This window comes from Scyliorhinus torazame, chromosome 10 (genome assembly GCF_047496885.1).
Source record: "Scyliorhinus torazame isolate Kashiwa2021f chromosome 10, sScyTor2.1, whole genome shotgun sequence".
NCBI classification, from domain to species: Eukaryota; Metazoa; Chordata; class Chondrichthyes; order Carcharhiniformes; family Scyliorhinidae; genus Scyliorhinus; species Scyliorhinus torazame.
This window is the reverse complement of record NC_092716.1, coordinates 73,382,284-73,405,423: the sequence shown is the minus strand read 5'-3', so window position 1 is coordinate 73,405,423 and position 23,140 is coordinate 73,382,284. Positions and strand designations below refer to the sequence as shown.

Genomic DNA, 23,140 nt, shown 5'->3' with positions numbered 1-23,140 from the left:
AAGAGTGAAGATGAAGTTGAAGTGCAATTATCAGAAACGATTTTTGATCAGATGGTTGAAAAAGAACAAGAACGGGTGGAGGATGAGGCGGATATTTTTAGTTCAGGAAAATTGGCGGAGTTACAACAGAAAGATGTAGAAATAAAACGGATATATCAGAAAGCATATACAGAAGAGGAATCTGAGAGTATACCAGAGTGTTATTACCGTAAAAATGATGTCTTGATGAGAAAATGGAGACTTGTACATATGCAGGCGGATGAAAAGTGGGCAGAAGTTCATCAAGTAGTATTGCCGGTAGGGTATAGAAAGGAGGTGTTGCGAGTTGCACATGAGGTACCAGTGGGAGGTCATTTGGGAATAAGGAAAACTCAAGCTAAAATCCAGAAACATTTTTATTGGCCTGGACTACATAAAGATGTAGTTAAATTTTGTCAATCATGTCACACACGTCAAGTGATAGGGAAACCTCAAGCAGTGATAGAACCAGCACCCTTAATACCCATTCCAGCATTTCAGGAACCTTTTACAAGGGTCCTAATCGATTGTGTAGGACCGCTTCCTCAAACAAAAAGTGGGAATCAATATCTTTTGACTGTAATGGATGTGTCTACTAGGTTTCCAGAGGCCATTCCAGCACATAAAAGGATTGTGGAGGAGTTACTTAAATTCTTTACGAGATATGGACTACCCACAGAAATTCAATCGGATCAAGGAACAAATTTTACTTCAAAGTTATTCAAAGAAGTAATGGATAGCTTAGGAATAAAACAATTTAAATCAACTGCGTATCATCCAGGATTGCAGGGAGCATTAGAAAGGTGGCATCAGACATTAAAGACAATGTTGAGGGCATATTGTCAAGATTATCCAGAGGATTGGCATAAAGGAATCCCATTCGTATTGTTTGCAATTAGGGATGCACCTAATGAGTCTACCAAATTTAGTCCTTTTGAACTAATTTTTGGTCATGAGGTAAGAGGACCACTTAAATTGATTAAGGAAAAATTGGTGGGTGAGAAATCGGAAATTACACTATTGGATTACGTGTCAAATTTTAGGGAACGATTAAATAGAGCAGGTGAATTGGCTAGACAACATTTGAAAGTTGCACAAAATATAATGAAACGGGTAGCGGACAAGAAATCCAAAGTTCGTAGTTTTGCCGGTGGGGATAAAATTTTAGTGTTGTTACCAGTGGTAGGGGAGCCTTTAAAAGCTAGGTTTTGTGGACCGTATCAGATTGAAAGGAAATTAAGTGAGGTGAATTATGTGGTAAAAACACCAGATAGATGGAAGACTCAACGAGTGTGTCATGTGAATATGCTTAAAAGGTACTTTGAAAGGGAAGGAGCGAAAAGGAGGTTTTAATGATTCTAACTCAAAGTAACTAACCAAATCTAGATGACTGTGAATTTGACATACCTCAAATTAAATTGGAAAATAAGGATGTTCTTAAAAATTGGGATGAATTGTTAAGTTACCTTCCAGAGGAAAAACTAACTGACCTGAAAGAGTTATTGATATCACATGGGCAAGTCTGGAGAGATAAATTGGGAAGTACTAAAATGGCTATACATGATGTAGATGTGGGAAATGCTGTTCCTATCAAACAACATTCATATAGACTTAATCCTTTAAAATTGGCACAGGTTAACAGAGAGATTGAGAGTATGCTGAAGAATGGCATAATTGAAGTGGGTTGCAGCCAATGGAGCTCACCCGTAGTGATGGTACCTAAACAAGACGGTACCCAATGGTTGTGTGTGGACTATCGAAATGTGAATGCAGTTACAAGAACGGACTCTTATCCTATCCCATGTTTGAGGGGTTGCATTGAGAAAGTGGGACAATCTGCTTTTCTTTCCAACTTCCAGACATGGAAAGAACATTTAAAACATCGTATGGAGTTCTTCGATCGACTTCAGGAGGCGGGTTTGGTGATGAACCTAGTCGAAAGTGAATTTGGAGAAGCCCGAATCACTTTCCTTGCCGAGTTTCCGTTATCCTCAAGACGAAGGGAAATAATGCGATTTCTTAGCATGAGTGGATTTGATCGAACAGCTGTGCAAGAGTTTTGTGGCGTGATTACTCCACTGATGGAATTGCTAAAGAAACCTAATAAATTTCAATGGATAGCGGACTTTCAACAGGCATTTGACTGCCTGAAAGCTGTGGTAACCAATGTTCCTGTATTGGAGAATTGCAAGGGACTCTGTGGTCAGATTGAACTAAAGTATCTGCTTCTAAAGAGAAATGCCGAGGAGTAGAGGAATGGATGGATCGTGCAGAGACTTTTTTCAAAGAGACTGTCAATCAAGAAGGTTTTCGGTTGGAGGAGGAAGAAGAACAAAGAAAAATGGACTTTATTATTATACCTGTTTGCATGTGTTTTTTTTTAAATAACGAAAAGGTATATTTACTGTGTACATTTCTTAGTGGATGGTGCAAAAGTGAAAAATGAAACCATCTTGAAGTTGATGGGGTTTTGTTTTTTTTTCTTGGGGGTGGTGTCATGCGAGAGTACCTTTAAGACTTGGATGTTTAAGCAATGTACCTTTAAGAAAACAGTGATGTCAAAGAGTGGGTGGGGCTGAGCTCAGGTCAGCCATTTTGCATTTGGATTTTGCAGTTTGAAAAGTTCCTGGCTGGTTTTGCTGAGAGCAGCTAAAAAGTGCCTGGCTGGTTTTGCTGAGAGCAGTTTAAAAGTAGAAAGCCAGTTTGAGACAGCAGCTTGAGAAGTTCTGGTTTGCTGTGAGTGCTTGAAGGGAGAAAGCCAAGTTTGAGAAAGCAGCTTGGGTGTGCCTGTGTGTTTCCAGAGAGTTTGCAGGAGGAAAGCAAGGTGCTGGAGCTGAAGTCACCCAAGCTAATATATCTCTGACATTCTACAGAAAATATATATACCCTTCAACCTGATGTGATACTGTTTAAAGGTGTTAAGTCTCTTGGACGTTTGAAGGAACATTTTAAGGAGTTATTTACTGTTGCAATATTTTCTGAGTTATCTCTGAAGTAAGGAGTATTAAGAGATCCAATGTTTATTTTAGATGTTAAGTTGAGTTCATGGAATAAACAGTGTTGTGTGTTTAGCAACCCATGTGTCCATAATCGTAATCCCACACCGAGGGAAAACGCCGTGTGCTAGGAAACGCAACAAATCCATTAAAGGGCGAGGTTGGTTGAACTCCATGATACATTTTGGGGTTCTGAAAAGCCTCGCCCATAACACTTCTTACTTTTTCTCGCCTTGCTGTGATTGTTCTAGCCGTTGTCTTCCGCTGTGCTGTCCCTCCAGTTTGTGTTCCCTTATCTTTTCTCCCTCCTGGCTCCCCTCTATTGTTCTCCCTCCCTCCCTCCCTGCCCCTCCCCACCCCGTTCTTCTCTGCTACCCCCTTTCTCACACCCCCCCCCCCCCCCCCCCCCCCCCCCCCCCCCCCCCACCCTCGGGTCTTCCGTCTCTTCTATCTTGTCCTGACTACGTATCCCTGGCTCCTGGCTACTTATTTTCTTCTGTGTTGGTGACAACTGGTCCCGGAACAGTCGGGTGAATGGCTCCCATGTTTTGACGAAACCATCCTCCGACCCATGGATGGAGAATTTAAGTTTCTCCATTTGGAGGAATTCGGATAGGTCGGAAAGCCAGTCTGCAGCTTTAGGTGATGCTGCTGACCGCCAGCCGAGCAGGATCCTACGGCGGACGATCAGGGAGGCAAAGGCAAGGGCGTCCGCTCTCCTCCCCATGAATAGATCTGGCTGGTCTGATGCCTTGAAGACCACCATTTTCGGGCATGGCTCCACCCTCATCCCCACCACTTTGGACTTTGCCTTGAAGAAGGCTGTCCAATACCCAGCAAGTCTGCGGCAAGACCAGAACAGGTGGGTGTGGTCGACCCGACCTACCTGGCACCGTTCACATCTGTCCTCCACCTCCGGGAAGAACCTACTCATCCGCGTTCTTGTTAAGTGGGCTCTACCACTTTTAGTTATGTTAAGTTGAGCCTTACGCACATGGAGGTGGAGTTGACCCTGTGTTAACTCCCAAGTCTTCCTCCCATTTCCCCCTTGTCGCATCCAGTTCGGTGTTTGCCATCTCGATCAGTCGTTCATGTCACTGCAGTTCTCTCTGCCTATAATATCTGCATCCAGTAGTTCTCCTAGTTGTGTCTGTTGTGGTAGTTGCGGATATGTCCTTGTCTCCTTCCATAGGACATTTTTCAGGCATCTGAGTTTGTTGCCCTTTGCTAGCTGGAATCTCTCCTCCAATTCGTCCAGTGTTGTAATCCTACCTTGCAATCGTACCATCAATGTATAGGTCCCTGACTGTCAATGTCCCCCCGTCCTGTCTCTACCTTTGAAAAGTGGTGTCTCTGAGTGCCGGCATCAACCTTTAGTTATTGCAGATGGGGGCTTTGTTGGACATTTCGGTCAGTCCGAATTGCTGCAGTAGTTGGTTCCAAGCACTCCGCAAAGCCATCCGAGATGCCAAGAGAGAATATCAAACCAAGCTAGAGTCACAGACAGACTCTCGGCGATTGTGGCGAGGACTAAGCAACATAACGGGCTACAAAGCGAAGCCGAGCAGTATCTCCGGCATCAGCGCACCCCTCCCCGATGAACTCAATGCATTCTATGCTCGGTTCGAGCAGGTAACCAACAATCCGCTGGCGTGTGCCCCAGCAGCCCAGAATTCACCCATACCAACCATCACAGCTTCCGAAGTCAGATCGGCCTTCCTGAAAGTGAACCCTCGGAAGGCGACGGGCCCGGACGGGATCCCAGGTCGTGCACTCAGAGCCTGCGCGACCAGCTGGCAGAGGTGTTCGCAGACATCTTTAACCTGTCCCTACTCTACTCTGAGTCCCCACCTGCTTCAAGAAGACCATCATCATACTGATGCCTAAGAAGAACCAGGCAACGTGCCTCAATGACTATCGACCAGTGGCCCTGACTTCAGTCATAATGAAGTGCTTCGAGAGGTTAATCATGAAGCGCATCACCTCCATACTCCCAGAATGCCTTGATCCACTGCAATTCGCATACCGTCGCAACCGGTCCACAGCAGGCGCCATTTCCCTGGCCCTACACTCATCCCTAGAGCATCTCGACAACAAGGACTCCGGCATCAGACTCCTATTTATTGACTAAAGCTCCGCCTTCAACACCGTAATCCCAGCCAAGCTCATATCAAAGCTCCAAAACCTAGGACTTGGCTCCCCACTCTGCAATTGGATCCTCGATTTTCTGACCAACAGACAACAATCAGTAAGAATGAACAACAACACCTCCTCCACAATAGTCCTCAATACCGGGGCCCCGCAAGACTGCGTACTTAGCCCACTACTCTACTCCCTGTACACACACGACTGTGTGGCAAAATTTGATTCCAACTCCATCTACAAGTTTGCTGACGATACGACCATAGTGGGCCGGATCTCGAATAATGACGAGTCAGGATACAGGAGGGAGATTGAGAACCTAGTGGAGTGGTGCAACGACAACAATCTCTCCCTCAATGCCAGCAAAACTAAAGAGCTGGTCATTGACTTCAGGGGTGAAATTCTCCGGTATCGGCACGATGTCCGCCGACTGGCGCCCAAAACGGCGCAAATCAGTCAGGCATCGCGCCGCCCCAAAGGTGCAGAATGCTCCACATCTTGGGGGGCCGGGCCCCAACCTTAAGGGGCTAGGCCCGCGCCGGACGAATTTTCACCCCGCCAGCTGGCGGAAAAGGCCTTTGGTGCCCCGCCAGCTGGCGCAGAAATGACATCTCCGGGCGGCGCATGCGCGGGAGCGTTAGCGGCCACTGACGGCATTCCCGCGCATGCGCAGTGGAGGGAGTCTCTTCCGCCTCTGCCATGGTGGAGACCGTGGCGAAGGCAGAAGGAAAAGAGTGCCCCCACGGCACAGGCCCGCCCGCGGATCGGTGGGCCCCGATCGCGGGCCAGGCCACCGTGGGGGCACCCCCCAGGACCCCGGAGCCCGCCTGCGCGGCCTTGTCCCGCCAGTAAGGTAGGTGGTTTAATCTACGCCGGTGGGACAGGCATTTTAGCAGCGGGACTTCGGCCCACCCGGGCCGGAGAATCGCGGGGGGGTGGGGGGGGCCAACCGGCGGCCGCAATTCCCGCCCCCGCCGAATCTTCGGTGCCGGAGACTTCGGCAACCGGCGGGGGCGGGATTCACGCCAGCCCCCGGCGATTCTCCGACCCGGCGGGGGGGGGGGGGGTCGGAGAATCTCGCCCCAGAAAGCAAAGTACTGTACACACCCCTGTCAGCATCAGCATCAACTGGGCCGAGGTGGAGATGGTTAGCAGTTTCAAATTCTTAGGAGTGCACATCTCCAAAAATCTGTCCTGGTCCACCCACGTCGACGCTACCACCAAGAAAGCACAACAGCACCTATACTTCCTCAGGAAACTAAGGAAATTTGTCATGTCCACATTAATCCTTACCAACTTTTACAGATGCACCATAGAAAGCATCCTGTCTGGCTGCATCGCAGCCTGGTATGGCAACTGCTTGGCTTAGGACCGTAAGAAACTTCAGAGAGTTGTGCACACCGCCCAGTCCATCACACGAACCTGCCTCCCATCCATTGACTCCATCTACACCTCCCGCTGCCTGGGGAAAGCGGGCAGCATAATCAAAGATCCCTCCCACCCGGCTTACTCACTCTTCCAACTTCTTCCATCGGGCAGGAGATACAGAAGCCTGAGAACACGCACGAACAGACTCAAAAACAGCTTCTTCCCCGTTGTTACCAGACTCCTAAGTGACCCTCTTATGGACTGACCTCGTTAACACTACAACCTGTATGCTTCATCCGATGCAGGTGCTTATGTAGTTACATTGTATACCTTGTGTTCATTGTGTACCTAGTATGTATTTTCTTTTTTTTCCCTTTTCTTCCCATGTACTTAATGATCTGTTGAGCTACTCGCAGAAAAATACTTTTCACTGTACCTCGCTACATGTGACAATAAACAATCCAACATCCAACAAGTCTGGAGGGTGGTTACCACCACTGGGCTGTGTCTCTTGGGTGGGGATGGGAGTGCCACCGTGGCGAGGGCCCACAGCGAGGTCCCCTTACAGGAGGCCTCCTCCGTGCGCACCCACTCGGCTTTTGGCTCCTTTATCCATCCCATCACTCTTTCCGCTGTCCCTGCCCAGTGGTAGTATTGTAGGTTTGGGAGGGCTAACCCTCCCCTGGAATTTGTTTTCTGCAGGTTCTTCTTTGGGATCCTTGCATTTCTCCCCCCACCCCATACTAACGCCATGATTAATTTGTCCAGTGAGTTATAAAAGACCATAGGGATATAGATCGGGATGGATCTAAGTAGGAAGAGGTACCTGAGCAGCAAGTTCATTTTCATCGTCTGCACTCTCCCCGCGAGAGAGTGTGTTCCATCTCTGCAGGTCCTTTTTAGCTTCCTCCGTCAGACTGGTCAGGTTCCATTTGTGGATGCCTGCCTAGTCATGAGCGATTTGAATCCCCAGTTAGCGGAATTTGCATTGGGCTTGTTTAAACGGCAGTCCCACCGGTGCTTCCCCTCCCCCTTGTGGGTTCACCGGGAAAATCTCGCTTTTGCCCATATTTAGTTTGTATCCCGAGAAGGCACCAAACTCTTTCAGGATCATGATGATTCCTTCCATGCTGCTTTGTGGGTCCAAGACGTAGAGGAGCAGGTCATCCGCATAGAGGAGTCTCTGCCTCCTCTTTAGATCCCCCTCCAGTTCTTTGTTGTTCTGAGTGCGATCGCTATGGTTCAATTGCTAGGGCGAACATCAGCGGGGACAGTGGGCATCCCTGTCTGGTGTCCCCGTGTAGTATTGGGAGCTGGTGTTGTTTGTCCATACGCTCGCCATGCGAGCATTGTACAGGAGCTTCACCCATGAGGTGAAACCTGGTCCGAGCCCAAACAGCTCCAGTACCTCTATGAGGTACTTGCACTTGAACTTGTCGAAGGAGACGATCACCTCACATGTTCTCTCTCCAGATGGGATCATGATCACGTTCAGCAGGCGCTGATGTTCGATGTTAGCTGTCTACCTTTGACAAAGCCCATTTGATCATTTGCAACCACCTCTGGTATGCAGTTCTCCATCCTCTTGGCTAGGATCTTGGCCAATATTTTAGTGTCTACGTTTAGTAGTGAGATGGACCTGTATGAACCACATTCTGTTGGGCCTTTGTCTTTCTTAGGTATTAGCGAGATTGAGGCCTGTGCTAGTGTAGGTGGCAGTCTGCCCCAGCCAGCGAATTTGTGAACATCTCCCGGAGGTACGGGGCTAGTGCTGTGCAGATTTTTTGTAGAAGTCCACTGGGAACCCGTCCGGTCCCTGTGCGTTCTCCGCCTGCATGGAGCTAATACTCTCCATTACCTCCCCCAGTTCTAGCAGTGCTTCCAGGCCCCGTTTTCCTATCCTCCCCTCAACTGGCATGTCAAGTCCATCAAGGAACTGTCTCATCCCCGAGTCCCCTGATGGAGGCTCTGAGGTGTCCAGTCCCCGGTAAAAGGCTTTGAAGGTTTTGTTAACCTTGACTGGGTCTGTTTCTATTGTGCGTCTGTTATCTCTAATTTGCATGATCTCTCGAGTGGCTGTCTGCTTTCTCAGATGGCGCGCCAGCAGGCTTTATCTCCGTTTTCGTATAAGGTCCCCCGTGCCTGGTGGATCTGGTGCACCGTTTTCCTCGTGGAGGACAGGTCAAAGTTCATTTGTAGCTTTTTCCTCTCCGCCAGGCGCTCTACAGTCTGGGCCTCGGAGTATTTACGGTCTACCTCCAGTATGGAGTAGACCAGCTGCTGCCGAGCCGCTCTCTCTTCTTTGTCTCTTTGCACTTTAAAGGCGATAATTTCCCCTCTAATCACGGCATTTAGCTCCTCCCCGAACATGGAGGGTGAGACCTCCCCGAACATGGAGGGTGAGACCTCCCCATTTTGATTGTTTTTTGTATATTCAGCTATGGCCTGTGATACCTTGTCGACCAGATGTGCAGTGTCCAACCTCCATTTGTGGCATTGGGCATTGCCTGTCTCCAACCTCACATCCATATAATGTGGAGCGTGGTCGGAGATTGCGATTGCAGAGTATTCTGCCTTGACCAGCCCTGGAAGGACTGAATTCCCCACCACAAAGAAATTGATCCTAGAATATACATAATGTACTGAGGAGAAAAAGGATCCAAGGGTCCACCGCTCTCATCTGCTCCATAAAGCGACGGAGTACTTTCACCATGTTCAACGTCTTCCCTGTTTTGGGGTTCGACCTGTCTGTCCGTGGGTCCTGTATGCAGTTAAAGTCCCCTCCCATGATCAGTCGGTGCGTCGCTATGTCGGGGATTTCCGCTATGGTCTTATTTAATGAATTTTGTGTCGTCCCAGTTGGGAGTGTACACGTTAACGAGTAGTACCGGTGCCCCGTCTAGGGCCCCGCTGACCATGATGTACTGTCCGCCTGGGTCCCTAACTGTCTTCGTCACCTTGAATATCGGCCTTTTATTGATTAGTATTGCCACCCCCGAGCCCTCGTCCCGTAGTAGGAATGGTAGGTCTGTCCCACCCAGCCCCTCCCGCCCTGTGGGATTAACCATACTTACCTGGTGGATGCGGCCCTGCACTTCAGGGTTTGCCTTTGTTAGGAGGCCGTCCAAGATGGCCGAAGTCACTGCTCTCCCCATGCAGTCGGGTCCCTGCGCTCCGGGGTTTCCCTTTGTCCAGGGGCACCCAATCTGGCCACCAACTGTGTGTCCGCCACGTGGATGGCCCCCTGTACTCTGGGGTCTCCCTTCGCCCAGAGACCATACTAAGTGGTTGCTTGCAGTGCTTTTTCGCTCCGAGCCCCTGGTTGTGGCCCTATGTAGCCATGTTTTGCTTTCACTCCACTCCTGTCTTTTTCTTCTTCCCCCTGTCCCCGTTCCCCAGCTCTTTTTCCGCTTTGCTTACCTGTCCCCGCTGCTTGTTGCCCGCCCACGCCAACAGCTGTCCCTTCTGTTGGGAGTGTGCCACGGCCTCTATCTGCTGCATGCTCCCGGCGCTAGCTTTCCCACTAGTGTGGTGACCTCCCTCCTGGGAGTTGTTGTCCCGTTTTTTTCCCGCCCACTCTCTGTGATTCCTGCCCATTCTTTTCCCATCTTATCCTGCACTTGTCCTGATTGTTACTCCGCCTTCCCTCTGCTGCTGCCCTCGTTTATATGAATGGCAACTTGCTGCTCGTCGATCGGGATGTGTTTGGCGGGGGGAGCAGAGGTAATTCTCTCTATCCTCAAAATCTCCATCTATCTATAAATACAAATATCAGGCGAAATAAACTTGCTCTGCGTACAAGCAAAAATAATGCTTCTTATAAACAAAATATGAATAATTCAGGATCAGATAGTGGGTGTTTCGTTCTGCAGCAGTAATGTGATTCCATGTAAAAATCAGCAAACGTATCTCGAGACAATAGTTAAGTATCAGATATTCTTTTTTTAAAATTTAGAGTATCCAATTTATTTTTTCCAATTAAGGGGCAATTTAGCATGGCCAATCCACCTGTCCACATCTTAGTGGGTTGTGGGGGTGAAACCCACACAAACACTGGGAGAATGTGCAAACTCCACGTGGACAGTGACCCAGAGCCGGGATCGAACCTGGGACCTCGGCGCTGTGAGGCTGCAATGCTAACCACTGCGCCATCGTGCTGCCCAAGCATCAGATATTCTGTATATATCTTAATATATATCCAAGTTCAATGTCATACCATACTTAACAGTTCTTCATGTACTTTCACTGCAGACTATCTGCTCTTGAATATAATGAATGTTCTCAAGGGAACAACAAAGCTTTAAGCTTAGATGATATAAACCATCAAACCACAACATAAACAGTTTATTAACAGTCGCAGCACTATCAAAATTGATTTACTGCCTAACTCCCTCTGTTGGTCTTCCTTTTTTATTTGAAAAATCTAGGTGGATAACCAGAGCCTAAAATGCAGGACAGCACCAAAGCCAAAAAGAGAATGAATGAGGATACATCAAGTCTATGCCAATAGTACAACATGGGCTCAATGACAGCCTGGTTTACACCATATCTGATTTTATTTTCCATTTGCTTAGTTTTAAAATCTCGTACATATATTAGCTTTATTTATTAGTTTTAGACCACTTCCAAATTTATTTTCCATTTCTTAGTTTTAAAATCCCATACATATACATTGGATTTATTTATATGTTTTATATGCACATTTAACTCTGTGGTTTCTGAAGTAGAAAAATGAACTGGTAGTGCATTGTACTCTAAATTTGCTGCTTATGAAAACCAGTGCTAAAAGACAGTGTTAATGCCAGATGCAAGAAGCATCACAGCAATGTTCATGAAAGCATTGTGCAAGTAACTAAAGCAGAACATTTTTTAAAATTCATTCATGGGATGTGGGCGTCGTTAGTTGGGCCAGCATTTATTGCCCATTCCTAATTGCTGTTGAACTGCTTGCTGGTCCATTTTAGAAGATGTTAAGAGCCAACCAACGTAACTTACATGAGAGTACAAGATTGTTTCCTTTGCATTGGCTTATTAAGTTATTGGATGTGTATTTTATTTTCGGCCGCAATTTTTAGTTATTCTCTGACTGTGAGATAAATAAATCACTTAGACTTCAGTAGATTATCCACTCTGTTTCTCAGCATAAGTTGTCTGATGACGATTTTGTTTTGCTAAAGGATGATGCTTTGTTTCTGCATAGCATCTGCCTCTGGCAGTCCATTCAGGTTCAGGAACTCGCCCTGAGGAAAGATTTCTTCTGCACAATATATGTAATGAAAGTATAAATACACATATAAAGAACCTGCTTACAATTTTGCTAGAAATAACAAACAGAGAATACCTTCCCCAATATGGTAAATAAGATCTAATAAGTCTGTGACACCAAGTTGCATTTAAGTAATTATGCTTTTAATACATATAGGTATTATACAATGTTCTCTGAACCTCTTGTATCACCACATTTGCTCAAGAAATCATTTTCTTTTCCATTTTCAGACCCACAATATTTTGGGCATACTATGGGTTAATCACCTTTTTAAAAAGCAGTATCATTAGCAGACCAGCATCTTAGTAATTTCCTGTTGAAAGTTTTAATTAAGATGTCCCTACAGTGTGTTAAAAAGGCCTTTGGTATGCAGTGTTTCATCTGATTTATCCCAGAATAAATGTCAAGTTGTAATCCCTGCAAGCTGAGTAGCTCATATTCTAGGAATTTGCAGGGCTATTTCAAATCTTCTGTACTGAAGAACTTGTTTTAAAAAATGATAACAATGGTGCTTATATTCTAGACCATCTGTTTTCCACATAGAGAAAATCTTGTGTTCTGTTGCTTTAATGGAAAATATGGAAAAATCGCATCTGTTTTCATCTATTTCAGCCCAACTCAAAGACATAGCCTATGGCACCAAACAATTCAAATTCAAACCAGAAATAACAGCCGATGATGAAGCTGATGAATTTGATGAAACTGTCCATTTAGAGCGTGGAGAAAACATATTTGAGATCCATATCAGCAAAGTGACCTTCTCTCCTGAAGCCGTTAAGGTTTTTGGTGAGCAAGAACCTGCTACTTTCTGCACCTATGCATTCTATGACTATGAACTCCAGTCCACCCCTGTAATACATGGACTGCAGCCAGTATTTGACTTCACATCTCAGTATGTTGTCCGAGTGGATGACTTCTTCCTTCAGTATTTACAGAAAAACAGAGTAAAACTAGAGGTACAACTCGCATATGGCACAGACTATGAAACTATTGCAGCATGCCAGTTGAGAATGCATGAAATCCTTGAAAAGAATGGCAGAATATTTGGCAGAGAATTTTTGGTTGGTGAGTATAAAGTACACAGTTTTAACAAATTACTTTATTTGTTTACAATGAGCCTTCAAACCTTAGTAGCAAAGTACTGCTCTCCTTGCATACAGGCCTTGCTAATTATGTCGCGTTTAAGCATTTCACCTTATGATTGCCTACAATACTGTAATGTGTTGAATTCCAACAATTTCACACTTGCTCCAACGTTCAGCTTTCTTGCTGCTGTTATTATAAATCATTGAAGTACTATCAAGTTTTTGAGTGTGGAAATATGGATGCACAATTTTATGTGATGATATAGTTCATGTTGATTTTAAGATTCTTCTTTCCAAAGTCATGCCCAATAAATTCTTGATTTGTGCTCAGATACTCAATCAAAAATATGACTATCAATTGATTAAGCGTGTTATGTCATTACATTTTCCACATAATTGAAGAATAATGATCTGTTCCCTTATCAGAGAACGTTATCCCAATGGTACATGAAGCAGTTAAAACATCTATTGAATGAGAAATTTTAAAGAGTTCCAGGATGGAATACTCCTTTAAGTAGGGCACAGTTCAGTTAGTTTATGTTCACATATTTACAAGTATTTTCATAATCTTCTGTGTAGATCTGAACTATTTATAGGAACATATAAAGTGTAAGTCAAATTCCATGAAGAATAGAATCTCCTGTTTAGTGTTTCATGATTGAAATTGATGTTCAATGTTGTTCCTCCCCCTATTCTGTTCCTCCCCCTATTCTATTATTAAGTGGTCATGGGAATTTAGGTTATGCTGTTGTTCTTTCTTCCAACTGCAAGCACTAATTTCCAATGTTAATAGCTGAATAAACTTCATTACACATCTCAAGAATTTGAAATAAATTTATAACCATCCTTCAAACAGTAGGCTCCTTTTAAAATATGCAAGTTCCGAACCATCCATGTGTCTAGTTCATGAAAGTCATATTATAGAACAAGGAATTTTCTAGTTTGAATTTTTGTTTTCTTTATGCAACAGAGAACCATAAGGAATGGATATCTTCCTTGAGGTTACATGACATATGACAGTTTTAGAATTGCATTGTTTATACATTATCAAACGCTATATCTGACATCCTATGTACAACCCTATGTCAAACCCTGAAATGGAATACTTAACACAGCTGAAAATGAATATTTAATTTTGGCCAAATGTAATATTTTTGACAAATAGTGCACAGATGGTGTTAGCAGAGGCTTGTTAGCATTAGTTTATTTTACAATAAAGTGAGTCATTCCCTTTAATAAAAAACAGGAGCATTGTAAGTCTGAGTAAAATTACCTTTTTCATTCGTGTGAAATGCCAAAATATATTACAGAAGGAGATTAATATGTTTTAAATCAACAAAATAGAGCTCATATTGTAAAAGGAAAAGTTAATTCATTGCCAAAGAGAAAAAGAGATAGACCATGTGGTTTTTGTTCTTTTATTCTGTTTCTGGGCCCTTGTTTTAACCACTGGGAAATAAAAAGCAGTTGTAGGTCTTTTCATTTTATAATTTTGGCACTCGGAGATCAAAATTTCTGCATGATTGTTCCAAGTTGCATAAAACAACTTGTTTATCAGTAGATGTTTGGAGGTTTCTATATAAACCTAATGAGCATTATGAATTTAATATAGCTGGTATTGTATGCAGAAAACATGTTTAGTATTCTGTCACAGCAGATGGAAACAATCTTTGCGACAGTAATACAGTGGAACCATATCATTAAACAAAAATCCTCAAATATTAACTCTTTGCAGCACCTTTTTTCAAACATTAACCAAATGCTGAAATTATATGCTGAATTTTCCTTAGGACACCAAGGCTCCAGCATCGGGACCAAATGTGGCTCTCGACACTGAGGGTGACCAGCCACCTGGCCAATCTTTCTAGAGAAGGCCAATTAGCTGGTTGCTCCTGGGAGCCATGTCCAATTAGGAACAGCAGGCACGTTGTGCAGTCACAAGGGACAGGAGGTGTGTCCAAGGCAGGACATCTGGCAGTCCCAACTGGAGAGGTGGGTGTGACCAGTGTTGGTGGGAGATCATGAGGGCACCTCAAGCTGAAGGTACCCTCGAATAATTTTTTTAATTGTTAAAGAAGTGTGGTAACAGCTGCCAGGCCAGCATTGGAGAGGAATAACCCCTCTCTGGAATGGCCTTGTGGCTCTTGGAGATATTGGTAATCTCTCTCCCAGTCTGCCATCAGCAGGTGCAGCTAGAGAACTGGTAGGCACTGCATAAATCAGGGGATGTTTTGACAGCAGGAAGATCCCGCTTCTGTCAGAAAAGTATCCCTATTGGGCTCTTAAGTGGTTAAATTGGCTTTCCGCCTCATTGGAGTGGGCTTCTGACTTGGGAAATTTCTCTGGAGGCAGTAATGCATTGAGGAGGTGTACTGATGTGGTTCACCCCCAATATCCTGCCCCCTGCCATCTCCACAGGGCTGGGAAAATTCCCCAGTCCCCCCCAGCTGTGTATTTCTCGGCAGCGCGCCCGTCGCTAGCAGCGGGTTTCTCTTTTTCCAACGCTTGTCAATGGGATTTACCATTGAAGCCACCCCATGCCCTGGGAAACCCACGGACCAGAGAAACACTCTGCGGAAAAAGAGAATCCCAACGGCCAGAGAATTCCGGCCAATGTTTCTGAACTAACTTCATAGTCTCAAACTATATTGTTAATTGTAGTTCAATGTTGTATTGGTGGCTAGAGTTTTGGCAAGTATTTTCCTTTTCATAATGTTTAGTGCTGTTTGTGAGTTTGGTTTTAAAATTTCATTAATGTTTGATAGCTCTGGGGAATTAAATTAGTCATTCTGCAATCATCCAGCCTGCCACTACTTCTAAAGAAAATAAATTGAAGATGTGCATTGCCAAAATCACTGGTTTGTTTTTGAACACCCAAATTTACTTTCAATTTTGTTTTCTGTGTATGTTGTGGTTATAGGAAATATTTGCTGAGTTTTTCCAATATTTTAGGTATAACATATTTGTTTATAAAGAAATATTTTGTCTTCATATTGGCCAATCACAAATGCGATATTCTTTGGAACTTCCTTAGCTACTCTTTCAAAATTGATTTTAAGATTTATTTTTGCAAGAGTTCAACAACATGAAGAAGTGAACTGGATCTCAATCAACTTTTCCTTTACAGCTTGGTATGACATCATTCCATCTTCTAAAACAATCCTTTAATGCCTATGCCTTTTGGTCACCTGTCCTAATATCTTCTTTTGTCGCACGGTGTCAAATTTTGTGGAACACCTTGGGACGTTTTACTACCTGAAAGATACTACATAGTTAGTAAGTTGTTGCAGTGGTGGATGCTGTCACAGTTCAAGCCATCATTTATCCAATACTATCTTAAGCATGATCTTAATTTCAGGCTGGATGTCATGATTCAAAATCTACATATGTTCAAACAACAATAACTTGCATTTACATGGTGCCCATAAAGTGGCAAAACGTGCCAGGGCGCTTGACAGGAATGTAACCAGATAGTATTGGACACCAAGCCATGTAAGGAGATAGTAGATGTTTTCTTTAAATAGGATTAGCTTTTACAACCATGACTTAAAAATGATATTTCCTATTCCAGAGTTGCTTGGCAAACTTTTGGGTCTGAGATTTTGTCATTCAGAGCAATCAGACAGAAAACCGATGAGTTCCATACGCAAACGTTGACTTGTGTCAACAGATGATGCCTGATCTGTCTCACGCCTCCAATACTTGTCTTTGTTGTAAAAAAAAGTATAAACCTATTTTAGTTCAAAAATCCCCAGTTCCAAATACATGGGAAGACAAAGTCACATTCTTTAGAAAGGTACGATAGCTTCTCCCAACTAGAAGTACATCTTTTACTTGCCAACAAGTCATTTTTTTAAGAAGTCGGTTTAGACATATGGCTTTTAACAGTCCATCAATTTCAGCAGATTAGTGTAGTAGTAATCTCTATTTAAGTTAATGTGATATTTTCCATTTCCTACATCAGTTGTCCTGTGACCTCTCAAGTGGGATTGCTATTTATTGCCCCTTTATGCTGTAGGTGCATGTCCGCAGGGACTATTAAAAAAGACTGTTCAAAGTCACCTCACATAATTCTGATATCTAACAGGTGTTTGAATCTTAAATGGAATTACTGCTAGATGTGAAAAGTGTCTTTATTGTCCCTCTTAATTGGGATTTCTGTGCTCCAAAAATGAAAGAATATTGTGGTGGCCCACACTGCGACATAGCCCACTGAGCATCAGATTTAAACAATTTAAATTCCTTTTCCTATTAACCACAATTCCCAGGACTATGTATAAGGAAAGCATTAGGGGAAAATTGATTTGGTCACAATGTTGTAAACATATTCAAAAAATGTTTTTATATGAAAACAACATATTGCAATTGCTGGAAATCTGAACTAAAAACAGAAAATGCTGGAAATACTCAGCAGATCTGGCAGGATCTGTGGACAGAGGAACAGAATTAAAGGGCTGGATTTTCAAAACTTGCAGAGACACTGCAGACCTTTAAAAGTGGTGGAGGGGCCACTTCCGGTTGCAGCTATGCGGAGCTAAGCCGCACATTCGGCGGCTCCCGTTAAAACGGACTTTTGGGCTCTTTTGAGGAGCCCCAACGGCAATTTTTTCGACAACTTCCAGTGTGGGAAGGTGAGCAAGGTCCCCCCTCCATAGTATATGGATTGGACCAGGAGTGGAGCGGTCAAAAAAGCGTTTTTGGAGCAGCGAAAAGTGCGAGGGAGAAAAAACAAGATGGCGGCGGGTGTAGATCAAGCGGCATGGGTGCAGGAGCAGCGGGAGTTTCTCAGGCGCTGCTTTGAGGAGCTGAAGAAAGGTGCTGGCGCCAATGCTGACGGCGATCGAGGGGTTAGTGGAAACCCAGAAGGCCCAAGGGGCGGCGATCCAGGAGGTGCGGGAAAAAACCGCGGAGAATGAGGATGAGATCTTGGGTCTGGCGGTGAAGGTGGAGGCGCACGAGGCGTTACACAAGAGGTGGGCAGAAAGATTAGAGGACCTGGAGAACAGGTCAAGGAGGAAGAATCTTCGGATTCTGGGTCTCCCTGAAGGAGTGGAGGGGGCCGATGCTGGAGCATATGTGAGCACGATGCTCAATTTGCTGATGGGAGCGGGGGCCTTTTCGGATCCCCTGGAGCTAGATGGGGCTCATCGGGTCCTGGCAAGGAGACCCAAGGCCAACGAGCTGCCAAGGGCGGTAGTGTTGAGGTTTCACTGTCTCGTGGATAGAGAGTGCGTTTTGAGATGGGCCAAGAAAGAGCGACGGAGCAGGTGGGAGAATACGGAGATCCGAATCTACCAGGACTGGAGTGCGGAGGTGGCAAAGAAGAGAGCTGGTTTTAATCGGGCAAAGGCGGTGCTACATCGGTGCAGCCAGAGCGATTGTGGGTCACATTTCAGGATCGACACCACTACTTCGAAACGCCTGAGGAGGCTTGGACCTTTATACAAACTGAAAAGTTGGACTCAAACTGAGGGTCTGTGGTTGTGGGGGTGGGGGGAGGTCGGTTGTATACAGGGTTTTAACTGTGCGTAGGGAATGTTCCACGGGTTGGGTGATGGATGGGGATGGGGGAAGAGATCTGATGGGGAGACTGTGAGAGAATGTGGGCGTCGGTGCTGGAGGGAGGGGAGGCCCGGGGAAGGGGGAATTGGGATAAGGCCGCAAAAGTAGCTGCGCCAGAGGGGGCGGGGCCGGCTTAGGAAAGCGCGGGCTTTTTCCCGCGTTAGGGAAGGACGGAGGGGGGGGTGGAGGAGTGCACATTGACTGAGGGGGAGGGGGGACTCCCACACGGGGGGGGGGGGGGGAGAAGAGGGAGTCAGCTGACTTACGGGAGTGTTATGGGGGGAGCAAAAGGGCTAGACACGGGTCTAGCAGGGGGAGGGGGGATATAGGGTTGCTGCTGCATTGGCCGATGGGGAACTGGAAACAGAAGAGGTGGTCGGGACGGGGGTCCCCCGTCTGGGGGACTGGAGGGTGTGGGAGTCACGGGTACGGGACTGGCCTAGAAAAGCAAATGGCTAGTTGGCAGGGAGGGGGGGTGGGAAGCCCCCCAATCCAGCTGATAACTTGGAATGTGAGGGGCCTGAATGGGCCGGTTAAGAGGGCCCGAGTGTTCGCGCACTTAAAGGGACTGAAGGCAGACGTGGTCATGCTTCAGGAGACACATTTGAAGGTGGCAGACCAGGTCAGGTTATGAAAGGGATGGTTAGGGCAGATATGCCATTCGGGGCTGGATGCAAAGAACAGAGGGGTGGCAATACTTGTGGGGAAGCGGGTGTCGTTTGAGGCCAAGAATATTGTAGTGGACAATGGAGGTCGATACTTGATGGTAAATTGGCTTCTTAACAGAACCACAATTACCCTAGCAGGGGGTTGTAAGTTCACAGTCGGAATGGTAGCTCAAAGATGTTATTAGAGGATTAGCTGTCTTTGATGTGGGGTTTGAATACAATTTTGTTTTATTTGATAATGGATTAAGTACTTGAGGAGAATTTAAAGTTTTGAATCAGCTTTTATGAATGGGGGTTTGTTTATTATTGTGAAAGCTGCAATAGATAGAGATCTTTATTTTATTTTATCTTAACATTACCCCTGAGGTCTTCCTATTGTGGGAACTAAGTGCGTTGCCATTGAGGGTGTAAGTACAAAAGATGGTGCGTAGGGAACATAAGTTAGCATAGATGGGGCATTGGAAGTGGGTGGGAAGGTGATGAATGGTGAGAGCTAAAAACCTAATATTTAACAAAACAACTGGACAAAGTCCCAGAGAACTGAGGCAAACCTTTTCAACACTCCATCTTGTTGACACTCGTGCAGTCCCTAAGGCCACCTCCAATCTGAGTCCAGGCATGGTGGGCCCAAATGCGTCCTGCATCCCTGGCACTCCTTTTCCTGAAGTGGGTGGGCCCAGGCAGGAAATTTCCCAACTCAAGATCTTGGTCTTGGGAATGAAAATCCAGCCCAAAATTCAGGACTTTGACTTATCAACAAAACCATGTATTTAAAACTGGTGACTTTTAAACAAAAAAATGGCTTATTAGCTTGAGAAGTACTTTCGCTTTCTAACAAAAATAGTAAAGACTGGAGATACTTGAAAGCTCAGGTAGCATTTGTTGACAAGGTTGGAGTAGGGAACTCCTCTGCTTTTTCTTGCATCCAATTGCTGTGGACGTTTTTATATGATTTACCTGCAAACAATGGCTAGAGCATTTCTTCATTGAGAAGATCTTGATTGAGTACTCTTTTTGGAAAAATTGTTCTGATATTTTTAATTCTATCTCATAACTGTAACAAATCATTAAATTACAAGAAATGGGTTTATCCCAAATATTGATCAGCATGATTTTTTTATCCACAAATTGAATACATGATTAAAAATAAATTGTGCAGTTCATTGATTGTACAATAAGAAAATGTTCTATGCATACCAAAACATCAGAGGAACAGTGATATCAAAAGTCAGGGACTTATGCTATTCAAAGGATACATTTATTTATCTGTATGTAGATTATGTTCTTTTATTATCCTGGATTAACTTTGTGCAGTATAATGTATTTGTGTTTTTCAGTTGCCCTGTCTCCCTTAAATACAGTCTCCATTTTGAATACAGGTGTCAAAGGAGATTTAGAAAATTATGGAGCAGTGGAATATTGGTTCCGGCTACGTGTGGCAATGGCTCAGGCTATTCGGCTTTACAAAGAACGAACAAAAGCTCTAGGATATGTAACTTCCAGTCATCATTCAATTGATCAAACACAACAGGTGAACTGTTCCTCCTGAATTAACTGAATTTAGGTTTGATCGGTTTTGACTATTTAAGAAAGCTTTGGAATAATGTTCCATACAGTAAAAAGCTTTTATATAAATGTATAGATTTTTAATTCTATCACAGTGGTAGAAATAAAGGGGATTCATATTATGGTTCTGTATGTGTGTGAAGGGATGCCTTTTCAATAATCAGTAACTGTAAATAATACGCAAGATTTTAACTGAACTTCAATTAACCCGTGATCAAACAGTCAGCTGTTTGAAAACACAAATTTATACGAGCTAAATTTAAAATGAAAAATGTTCTATCTTTGGTGAATTTCAATGTTTAAGACTAGCGAATATCTTGAAAAGTTAGATTCTAATTGGGGTTTTTTCTTAGCTGTTCATCATTGCCATGTTCCAGATTTAAACTCTGTGGCCTGGATTTGCATCCACAAGGTGGGTAGCGGGAGTTGGGTAAATTCCTGGCTCAGCCTGTCCACAGGAGAGAAAGTGCCAGCAAAGTTGCGACTTCATTGCCAGTGAGGTGCAGATGGAAGCTGGAGCCAGGCTATCCAATCCGAGAAAAAGTTTGGAGTAGCCACAGGGGCTGCCCAATGTGGAGGCAGACCGTTTAAAAGGCTTGCCTTGGTGTAGTGGGACTTCATCCCAGTTAAAATAAAAACACAGGTGCTCCAGCCCTCACCCCGCACCTTTGAATTTCACAAAACCACGTTGACGCTGCCTGATTGCCTTGAATTTTTCAAGTGCCCTGCTATACCGTCTTTAATAATAGCTTCTAACGTTTTCCTACAACAGATGTTAAGTTTACTGTGCAGTAGTTTCCTTTTTTCCGTCTCCCTCCCTTTTTGAATAAATGAATTACATTTGCTATTTTCCAATCTTATGGAACCATCCCTGAATCTAGGGAATTTTGGAAAATTAAAACCAATACATCAACTGTCTCATTAGCCACTTCTTTTAAGACCAGATGATGAAGTCTATCAGGACCTGGCAACTTCTTGACAGCCCACAGCTCCAGCAATTTGCTCACTACCACTTCCCTGGTGATTATAATTTTCCGCGTTCTTCCCTCCCTTCCGTTTCCTGACTTATAGCTATTCCTGGGATGTTACTTGTATCCTCTATAGTGGAGCCTGATGCAAAATGCCTATTCAATTCTTCTACCATCTCCTTATTTTCCATTAATTCCCGAGACTCACTTTCTATAGGACCAATGATACTTTGTTAACTCTTTCCTTTTTTAAACAGATGTAGAGGGGACCACAGGATGCAGGAGCGGGAATAATTGCTTTTCCGTGGGCTCTGGCGGCACTTGCTTATAATCCATCATTTCTCCTGATTACCCAACACTCATCTGCCTTATGCTTGAATTAGTAATTGATATTATGTCCCTGGAAGACCTCTGGATGAACTTTGATAAGGATAAGCCGAAAAACGTAAAGAAATCCGGCGATAAAGTGGCACAGGCAGATTCAGCGGTGCTGGAGCCACAATTTCAATATGGCAGCCTGGTCCCTGTGAGGTCTCTCGAGCCAGTGCTCTCTGAGGCACTCTTGGAGGTGGTGAAATGACGACTGCCAACATTGTCTGTGTTATTGATCAAAGGCTCGGCGTGCTGACTCAAAATTTATGTGCTCATAAGAGTTTATTATTTAAGGGAGACAGGGCAACTGAAAAGCACAAAGGCTTTATGATACGGAGGAGAGAAGCCTGAACATCGAACATGTTGCTTCCTCGACGGAAGTTCGAATTCTAACTTTGGAAAACCAGCTATGTGGTATGTCAGAAATCCTGAAACATTTGGAGAACTGAGGTCGGAGAAAGAACATATGAGTCGCCGATCTGCCTGAGGGAGTGGAGGATAAGGCTCCTATTAAGTTCTTTGAGAACTGGCTACCACGTTTTCTTAAGGTGGATTTGAAGACTGGGCGTTTCAAATTGGAAAGGGCGCACCATATCCTGTCGTTAAGGCCAAGGGACAATCTTCGTCCCAGTGAATAATCATTCACTTCCACAATTTTAAAGGTTGCCAGAAGGTTCTGGAGACGGCAAGGCGGGGTGGAACCTGGTTCCACGAGGGAACGGAGATTTCCTTCTGGGACTTTACTGCGGCGACGCAGATAAAGTGTTGAAGCTTTGGTGAAGTTCGAAGGCAACTTAAGGTGGCTGGAATAAATTGTGTCATGCTTTATCCTGCGACCCTGAAAGTTATATCCAACAACTCCTCAAAGTCTTTCGGTAATCCAACTATTGTCTTGGCTTTCATCAAGACCATGAAGGACAAGGAATTGGACTGATGGTCTGCAACCCAGACAAATTCAAAGCTTTAATCTGGATTCTTTCCTTATTATGATGTTCTTTGTCTTGATTTATTGTGTCTTATCCGGTTTAAGGGGAGATATTAATAAGTGAGCACTGTATGGAATGTCTTCTTCTTGAATGTTTCAGGGACTCTTATTAGCTGAGTCATGGTAATATGCTGTGTGCTTATT

The 23,140-nt window shown here is 44.5% G+C and overlaps 1 protein-coding gene across 6 annotated transcripts in view; it reads left to right on the top strand.

The window, feature by feature from the left end:
* rpgrip1l (RPGRIP1 like) overlaps nt 1–23,140 on the top strand; it is a 385,377-nt gene that overhangs the window by 216,302 nt on the left and 145,935 nt on the right. For 5 of the 6 annotated variants that reach the window (XM_072518258.1, XM_072518259.1, XM_072518256.1 and 2 more), the window contains 2 exons: nt 12,403–12,855; nt 20,485–20,636. In XM_072518258.1, coding sequence (XP_072374359.1) covers nt 12,403–12,855; nt 20,485–20,636 — 605 coding nt within the window. Of the gene's footprint in view, nt 1–12,402; nt 12,856–20,484; nt 20,637–23,140 lie in introns of those variants that run through there. The other variant, XM_072518261.1, reaches the window with a different exon arrangement.